The sequence below is a fragment of the Misgurnus anguillicaudatus genome, chromosome 9 (assembly GCF_027580225.2).
Source record: "Misgurnus anguillicaudatus chromosome 9, ASM2758022v2, whole genome shotgun sequence".
NCBI lineage: Eukaryota > Metazoa > Chordata > Actinopteri > Cypriniformes > Cobitidae > Misgurnus > Misgurnus anguillicaudatus.
In genome coordinates, this window is record NC_073345.2 from 36,711,047 (window position 1) to 36,720,524 (window position 9,478).

Below are 9,478 nucleotides of genomic sequence, written 5' to 3' on the forward strand. Positions count from 1 at the left end.
GGGGAGTTGCGTTTCTTTTATTATATTAAGATATTAAGTACAATAACTTTAACATTTTTAACCCTACTATTAAAAAAGAACGGAAGCCTCAAGTGGTAATGTTTAATTGTTTATTATTTCCCGTTTCTGTAAACTATTTCATGTCATCACGATAAAACAAGATACATCCTTGGCAAGTATGCTTATATGGGCTTTTTCGACCCAGTCCAACCTTAATTCACTTATACTCACTAAAGTTATTATAAGAAGACCATTAGATTGCGATTTTATTGCTATTGTGTGTGTAAATGTGAACGGTCACATCGATAACACAGATTCTTCCTCTTATATGCGCATACAACACTAAAAGTTAAAATAAATATTATTTGTTGCTTGAAGAGCTGTCCCTTCTCCATTTGTTGGGTATATTATTGCTTCTGAGTTGTGCATTTCACGAAATTCCTACAAAGTATGTTGTCTCCTTAAAACTTGTGTTACATCTATAACATGCGTGTGTCCCTCATCTAAAATAAAAAATACACTTATAGACGTATAGACTGATATTTTTCTAATATTTGGACTCTTTCATCAGACTTGAGATTAAACGTCAGTGAGGCAGAGAAAAGTACAGTATTTCTAAATCTCTGGCAACGTATGCCAATTCCTAACCCTTCAGTGTGAAAGCTATTAAGATCAGACTGACCACAGCACACCATCATATAGCACTATTGGATGTATTAAACAAGTTCATTCTTAATGATTACCTTTATTACTGTAAATGAATTGTAGTATATTTTCTGTACCGTACATATATAGCAATCATGTACTGGACCATTTAGCCTGCAAATACTGTTTTCTTTTGCCTTCATTTCCATTAAACCTTAAAGTGTAAAACAATGGTTTTGATCAAACTGAAAACTTGTAACACGTGCAGTGAGCAGATCCTGTGAAGTGTCATTATTATCCACTGACTCTTCTGAAGTCATTACATTTAGTATTAACATATAATTACTTATATTTGTGTTGAGAAAAAGCAGTAATACCCCACACTGCCAAGCACATTTTGCCTTTATTTTTGCAGAATGGGCATTACATGCATTATTAATATTTACCCAAACATGTAATCTCCCTAAATAGATGCAGTTTTCATCCTTTTCAGAAGAGGGCGAGCATGAACATATCAATGTAAGGATGAAGATAGACACAGAATAAAGGTGGTGCCTTCAGAAATTTTATTACCAAAATAGCTACGCATTTATTTATATACAGGCTACTGAGAATGTAGGTCATTTTGAGCCTTGTTTTAGTGTAAAGTTTTTCATTGGCCAATATGCAGATTCAATTTGACCAAAGTTGTATAACCCTAACATCACAAAAATAAGTCAACTTGTGCAAAAGAGGCCTTTTCTATATAAACAAAAGCATTTTACAATAAAAAGCTCTTAAATCTAATTTGACATTGAATTACTTCAAACTGATTTATTTATAAAGCACCTTAAATGCAACTGTGTTACCCAAGGTGCTGCACAACCCATACATGTCCTAAATCACACTCAGTGTACCAAACACTATTAAAAGCAATGTAAGAACATATATAAAATTAAAATAATAGAAACATTTTTTAATCATAAGACCTTAAGATCTTATCAAAAGACCAATAACATATTCAGCTAAAGCATTTGTTCATGTACAGTCCAGCCTGCATATGATATAAAGAGCACATATTATGCAAAAAACACTTTTACAAGTTGTTAGGACATAAATGTGTGTTGGCAGTGTGAACACAACCACCCTAAAAAAGAAAACACTCCTTTTTTAATCCCCATTAAACCAAAGCAATCTCATTAGACATCCTGCTTTGTTTTTCTTGTTAATGTGACATCATACTGACAAAGCCCTGCCCACAGTCACTGACTGACTGGTTAGTTTTACCCAAAAGCTTTTCTAAATGAGTTTGTTAGCATGTTGTAGCACAAAGTGCATAAAAATACAGCGTTTTTTGCTCTCGCAGAATAGGGTCATTTTGGTCTTGATATAATAAAAGATCTGTGGGGTGTTTAGAGCTAAAACTTAATAGAAACATTATAGGCACACTTGAGACTTACAGGCTGTTTACATCTGGTATTAAGATACGTTTTGGTCGATCGGATCACAAGTGGATGACCCTAAAGACAGGTGTAAAACATTTTGAGCTCGTCCACTTTTGACCACATTCAGAGGTAGTCAAAAAATGCATTTGAACGGATTGCTTGTGGTGTAGACGTGTTCGAATGTGTTCAAGCAGCCACAAAACACCGCCTTACTCTCCATCTAATGTGATGTACAAGCACAATGTTTTAACATCAAACATGACGCAGTGTACAGCACCATCTTTAGGCTTTCATTGATAAAACTGAAGCAGCTGGTCTCTGCCTCTTTCATTGTGTGAACTTACTTTTATCAATTGCTCTGAAATATCAAAGAAAGTGTGTCAATTTAAACCCGTCATTTCTTTTCCTTTAAACAAAAGCAGAGGAACTCCGTAATCAGGACAGAAGTGATCGAAAGTGGACAAAAAAGACAGATTAAAACACCAGGTGTAAACGTGAATGTGTCTTTCTTGTCCACTTGTGGTCCCCACAGACCAAAACGCATCTTTATACCAGGTGTAAACAGCCCCTTATCTTGTAAAAATGGGCATACTATTGGCCCTTTAATGTTTAATGATAAATAGCTGTAACACTACTAGCCCGTAGTAAGAGTTTATTTGGACCTTAATCTTTGTGTCTCATATTTGACAGACTTAATCAGGTACGAGTCACACTCTTTGTGCGTTTATTTCTAATAATGACAAGAAAAGGTGGACAATGTAATGTATTTTCCAGGAACGGTGTCAGTCGGACACAAACAGTCTGTCGCCTCAGATGAGGAGTGACATCGAATCGCAGGCCGCAGTCGTCGGGCAGTATGGACGCGGAGTCGTGGGGTTGAATCGGGTCTGTGGGGGTCGACGAGCTGATGTGAATCTGGACCATTTCTCCATTCAGAAGTGATTCGAAAACTGGCAGTAAAACAAAAGCTTTATCCCACGAACTGCACCTCTTATGGACAACCCAGCAAAACTCTCCTGCTTCTCCTGCACAGATTGAACAGACGGGTCACGGGATTAAATGGGGGCGTCTCTCTGTGCATCATTCACAATAGCATGTAAGATCAACAAGTACCAGAAGTGCACAACATGATAAAAACTTGGCCAGCAATTAAGTTCTCAGAATGTATTACAGTATTACAGAATGTATTAAACACACATTTTCTAAGTGTATACATTTGCAGGGGAAATGTCCCCCTGCAAATTTCTCTACAGACACCAACGTGCAATATTGTGACTGAGGCGTCAAGACGTCCAACCCTAACTTTTAATTTAAGATTTTGTTTCAGGAAGACACGCACACACACGCACACGTACCTGAGTCTGAGTCTCTGAATCGGATAGTAAGTTTGATTTGTCTTTTCAGGACCTGTCTGTACGTGAGCCCCGTGCAGGTTAACACACAATGCGACGGCAGCTCAACATCCTTGGCCATTTCGGTAATGATCTCATCCTCATCCAAACACTCAGTCCAGCCGCTTCCCTCAACAACCAGCACAAATGTGAACACAGCACACAGAGATCCGCACATGAGGCACAGTGAAGCCACGCGTGACATCGCGAATGTTCGTCTGATGTTTTAGCTCTTGTTGAAAGTTCAGAGTGTGATGTTCAGTAAGTGAGTGAGAGAGTAAATGAGTGAGAGAGAGAGACTTCAGGATCTTTTACTGACTGCGCAACAGCAGTGCGCGAGCACCACACACACACATACACACACACACACACACACTGCGCGCACACGCACTCAGCGTGCCAGCAAACGGGCATAAAGTTCTGTTATGTAAGGAATGCATCTTAACTTGCAGCCACACTCGCGACCACAACCAATCAAACTGAGCAGAAACTTTGAGTTCATCTGAGTTCATTTTGATAAAGCTCAGCATTACACAAGCTTCCATACATAAGCACGTGATAAACGTTAGGGTGAAATAAGGAGATCACTTATTTACTTCATGAAAGCTTGTTTAATAAAACATCATGCAGATACATGTCATAATAAACGATACTGAAATCAAATGATTTTGTGATATATAAAGCAGAATAAGAGATTCATTAACAGAGGCACATCATGCAAATAAATGTTTCCACATAAAAATAAATCTGTTTAAAAAGATTAAATGAAAGAAGGTCAACCAACTACACTGCATTAAACCCAAGAGTCAAATTTGTAAACTATTTTAGTACTGAAACGTTAATGTCTCCACCCATTCATTCCACTTCTCCACCAGATTCAGAGATACACATGAACAAACAAGAACTGATGAGTGAAAAGATAATCATCAAATTATTCACAAATTAATTACAATCAAATAGCATCTAAAATAGATTCAATCAAATTCATACATGTTTCAAAAGAATTTCATGACAGTCTTGAATTTGAGAACTGAATCACGCTGGGGAAACTTTTGGCAGGGTTACATTTTGATGTTTTTATGGAACAAAAGGCTGCTGGCCAATAAACTGTGGGCAGACTTTAACCCTTAAACTCTAAAAGTTATTCATTTTATACAGCTTTGCATTCAACAGGGAGAAAGAGAGAGAGAGAGAGAGAGAGAGAGAGAGAGAGAGAGAGAGAGAGAGAGAGAGAGAGAGAGAGAGAGAGAGAGAGAGAGAGAGAGAGAGATTTGGGCTAGAATTTATCTCCAACAGAAGGTTCATTGTGCTCTTTTGGGGAAAAACAAACACTGGGTTAGATTAAGAATTTTGCTGTCTTCTGAGAAAGTGAAAATTTGTATTTTTCCACTTCATATTTAATAGCACCCTTAAAACCCACAAAAGTTAATAGTTTGTATTCACAATGTTTCTTACATTTCAAGGCATTCTAATAAAAAATGTTTGCTAAAACAAGTTTGCCAAGCCAAGAACCTAAAAAGCTTGATTTTTTTACTGTGTCAGTAGCTCTGTGGTGGTGTTCACATAGGTGAGGTTTTTAGGAAGGGGTCATGACCTCAAGGTCTTCTCCAGGGTCACAGCCACACTCACGGGCCATGCTCACAGAAGACACAACCAAACTGCTCCAGTCATCCACGTAGACGAACGGGAGAATATCATGAGCGGTCGCCTTACAGCACTGGGAAAAAAAGAAAGTCTTTTAAGAAAGCAACTTTAAGATTACAAGATGAGATTGAAACCCATGTAAAAGTTACTCGTGTGAAAATGCATTTAAAAGTGACACACTAGGCTTAGGGTTCAAAATAATTCAGAGCAAGCACGTGCTGTGGACGTTACCTGTGCCGAGGAACATTGATTAGGGTTGCAGGATTTGCAGTGGGTAAAGGTAAAAGTCTCAGGATGAACAATCCAGTGGTCCCAGCCCAAATCTGACACATCATAAAAAACAACAAATTAGAATTGCATGATGGAGTGAATCTCACCCAACCCTAACCAAGCAGGTCATTTTCACCCCCACATTTGTTCTGATTTAAATAAAATACCAAAGTACATTTTCACTGTAATGCAGAGAATACAACACAATAAAGGTCTACGTGCATTACAGAGAGGAAAATGAAAAATATTTTTTGCATTATTTTTGAGTCCCTTAATTTTTTACTTTTTAAGCACATTGTTTGAAAGTAGCCTCACAGTAAACTCTACCGTATGACTTGTATTAAGGTCACTCACTGATGGTTTTTGCTTCGGTGAGCGAGACAAGAGCGCTAATGCAGCGGAAATTAAAAGTATGTCATGGAGATAAAACCTTGGGATAAACCAGCCTCAACTACTAGTCATGCACAACATGTGATTTACTTCATAACACAGTACTTATAATAAGGCAAGCAATGCAACACACAACTTTTTCTTTTGATTTTGAGGTGAAATATGACTTGTAACTAAAGTTTTGTAACTAAAAGCAAAACCTATTGAAAGCATAATTCAGCCCATTGCAAGTCGTCTTATAGGTGCAGTGTGTAGATTTTAGCGATATCTAGCAGTAAAATTGTGAATTGCAACCAATGGCTCAATCCACCGTTCACCAAAATGCATAGTGAAGCTACGGTAGCCACCACAAGACAAACATAATGTTGTCTAAGACAAAATACAGTAGTGACAAAACGCGCTTTGTAGAGCAGATTGTGCTTTAGGGCTACTGTAGAAACATGGCGGCACAAAATGGGGACTTCTATGTAAGGGGACCCACAATGTATGGAGATAAAGGTAATAAACACATAACTGTTGATTGTGTACACCACTGATAATATAGTTATGTAGATTATATTGCATTCCTGTCATTAGATCCTTCTTAAAGTTACACACTGCACCTTTATGTTAATTATAACACTGGGATCTTTCGTGACCACTCACCCTTGATGAAAACCTGCGAGGAATGTTTACAACACTTCTGTTGTGTTGTGTTCCCAGAATCCTCAGGGAATGTTGAATTATCTGTCAAAGAGACAACAACCACATAACCGTGAACCCATGGCAGCGTCAGGATTATTGGGAAAGACAGATTCGTGCTGAATTGGGCTTTACACTTAATCTGATTTAAAGTACCTGGCGTGGAAGCTACGGTGGCATTGAAAGTGGCTTTCCATTGGGCACGCAGTTGTTTCATCCCAAACACAGACACGTGAGGCTCCTGCTGTAGGTCCAGTGATTCCAGCAGGATTTTCCTGATTTCTGGTTCTCCTCTGCATCTACAGAAAACACATACACACGCATGAGGTCAAGTTTTTTTCTAATAAACAAATAATGATGAAATAATGATGTTTTGCGTACAGCTGTCTGTATTTCAGCTTAACCGCTGTGTTCTGCCTGCCAGATGCTTGTGTGTTTTTCGTTTATATTGTTTATTCACAGAAAGTGTTTTTAGAACATTCAGAGAACAGAACTTCAGGTTTTGGTTGTCAATTTGTACACAAAATGTTATGTAATAAAGCAGCAACATTTGGAGCATGAAATCACTGTATATTAAGGGGACCGATTTCCCCCACAAATTAAATCTAAGCTTCAAATTTCATTTTAAAATCTCAGGAGTCCTCCATTAATCTGGACTCAATTGGCACACTCAGACCTGTTCAAGCATAGACAACATCCCTACAAATAACCAAATGATCTTACCTGTGGGCTTCGGCATCAGGCGAAGGATGCAAAACAAACGTGTTCCCAAGTGGAAAGCCCAGCAGAATAACCAGCGCACACAACATCACACACATGTCTGGTGAACGCAAGTGGACGATCGTGTCTCGTGAAGGACTCTCGGTGTGGATGTGAAGATGCTCCGGAGGGAAAGGACTGGATGTTGTTTGTAACAGCCTGGGAAAGTTGAGATTTATCTACGTTAGCCAGGCTCGGCCTTGGAATACTTTACACTGTTTTCATGTCCAGCAAACGGAGGGTGTTGAACAGGAGATGAGATAAATGAAGAGAATAAAGGCTCGATTGAAGAAAACACCAGTGAATTCTTCTTCTCTTTGTGACATAGTAGCAAAGACGATAAGCCCAAATCTGCAGGTGCACAGACAACAAGCGAGAAAAAGATCAGAAAGGAACAAAGACACAAACAACGGTGTGACACAAACAAAGAAAAAAGAAAATGAATTCATAAAACAAGTGTAATTCTTAAGAACTCTCAAAAATTCTAAAAAAAAAAAAAATTGGAAATGTATCTCATTTTATAAACAGACTGAACGAATCAAACAGTCACAGTTCAATATTTTTTAAAAGCATCTTTCATTATATTGAGACACGTCTAACAAAATATGAGCTCACAATATAAGGACAACGTGTTTCCTTTCATGCAGTACAGGGGATAATAATGATGCTTCTATACAAAGACAAGCCAAAGCTGCTTTTCATTTTGAAAATGTAGTCTTTATTATAATAACCTTAATACTACACCACTTGCAGAATACACATCTTTCTATTCTCGTCTGAAACACAAGAACTTTACCTCAGATGAACTTCTGAATCAAAGGAATCATTTGTGTGACCTTGACTCCCATCTGTCCAGAGAAATTCCAGCAGCTGTGTGTGAATGAAGCTCATTCTCAGTAAGGAATGTTGCTGTCCTGCGTTTCACTTAACACTGAATTGTGGGTAAGGGCTGATATTGATTGTGATCATACGAAGGTACATCAATATTCAGACAAACCGTCCTGCCCCCATTGGTTGCAATCTTTTTAGAAAAATAGTTCAAGGCTGGCACAGTAAGGAAGAATTAATAATCATTTGAGTAGATCACTTTTCCCTTGTGTTGTTTTGTAACACAAATATTTCTAAATAATACAAATATGAATTATACAATATTGTCTTCGTGCCAGGTCAAGATCAGCACAAAAAGGTCTAACTAGCCCCGCATAGCATTATTTTCAAAATCAATCTTATGAACAATATTCTTCATAAAAAGCCTGATCTGAAACGATTATCACCCTAACTACACCGAGCAGAATCAGTTCTGACAAAAACAAAGAAATAACATAAAGGAAGTGATCATAAAATAACATGACAAGCTGATATTCCAAAAATAAATGACAACCAGAACAAAACCACAGCAACTGTTCACATAAATCTGCTGTTGTTTTAGGACCGGTCAGACCTCTCTAAGCTTTCTGAATCTGGACCGACTCGATCTGCCGGCCATTAAATTCCTTCTGTTTTATTGATAGAGATAAAACACCAAGAGAGTTTATAATAAACATAATGAACTGTGATCATGTCTGAATCCAGCCGTTTATTCTGGGTTGAAGCTAATCCTAATCCATCCTTTGCTTGTTGTTTGATTAAGTGGTCATGTGATGAAGAAAGACTATAATCACAGCTTCATATCTTCAGTCTCGGCTCAGACACTTTATACACCGGATATTCTTCATTGTTTGAGATTCTCTGCTCGTCATGCCGAGATTTTGACAAACTGTGAGTTTTGCTATCTTTAACAGAATACTGACTATTGGATTTAATAGATGATTTAACATGGATAAATGCATATGTGTAAAATGCACTGTGTTTAAAATGATTCATATGCATCTATTTCAAAATGTTGTGTTAAAGTTTTCATGTGTCAAGTCATGTGTGTTCATACAGTAAAATGGGATGCAGAGTCACTAAATCAAATCAACAAAAGCTGCTTCAATGTGAACGAGGTGTGTAAAACTATCTTTACATTCATACATTTCTTCAGTCTGTGTGATCAAACCTATAACACAATGCTGAATCAGTTGAGCTACAGCAGCAAAGATTTACAAGCAAATAAAAGCTCATCTTTATAAGACACAAAAGAAGCTGTCATTCATTTCTCTCTCTCTCTCTCTCTCTCTAAATTTTTATTTTTTGTTCTTCATCATCTGACTGTAGCAAGTGTCTCAGTTCCAGGTAATTCAGTCAGTTGTTTATTTTGATAAGTTGATCATCTCAACATCTCAGTGGTGAATA

The 9,478-nt window shown here is 37.6% G+C and overlaps 1 protein-coding gene and 1 long non-coding RNA gene across 3 annotated transcripts; one reads left to right on the plus strand and one right to left on the minus strand.

Annotated features, from left to right (window-relative positions):
* Positions 1 to 1,188: 1,188 nt before the first annotated feature.
* Positions 1,189 to 8,197, minus strand: gsdf (gonadal somatic cell derived factor). Of its 2 annotated transcripts, XM_055181007.2 has the most exons (7): positions 8,001 to 8,197; positions 7,169 to 7,555; positions 6,602 to 6,744; positions 6,410 to 6,490; positions 5,336 to 5,427; positions 3,425 to 5,177; positions 1,189 to 3,094 (listed from the first exon to the last, which is right to left on the minus strand). In XM_055181007.2, exons 2-6 carry the CDS (start codon positions 7,261 to 7,263, stop codon positions 5,037 to 5,039), a joined length of 552 nt encoding a protein of 183 aa, XP_055036982.1. In that variant the 5' UTR covers positions 7,264 to 7,555; positions 8,001 to 8,197; the 3' UTR covers positions 1,189 to 3,094; positions 3,425 to 5,036. The 2 variants fall into 2 exon arrangements, with proteins under 2 accessions (XP_055036982.1, XP_073727759.1); XM_073871658.1 differs by lacking the exons at positions 5,336 to 5,427; positions 6,410 to 6,490; positions 6,602 to 6,744; positions 7,169 to 7,555; positions 8,001 to 8,197 and having other exon boundaries at positions 3,425 to 3,809.
* A 366-nt stretch (positions 8,198 to 8,563) lies between these two features.
* On the plus strand, positions 8,564 to 9,418 carry LOC129424377 (uncharacterized). The gene is made up of 3 exons (XR_008638022.2): positions 8,564 to 8,962; positions 9,131 to 9,189; positions 9,401 to 9,418. It is a non-coding gene; the product is annotated as an uncharacterized lncRNA (long non-coding RNA).
* The last annotated feature ends 60 nt before the right edge of the window (positions 9,419 to 9,478 follow it).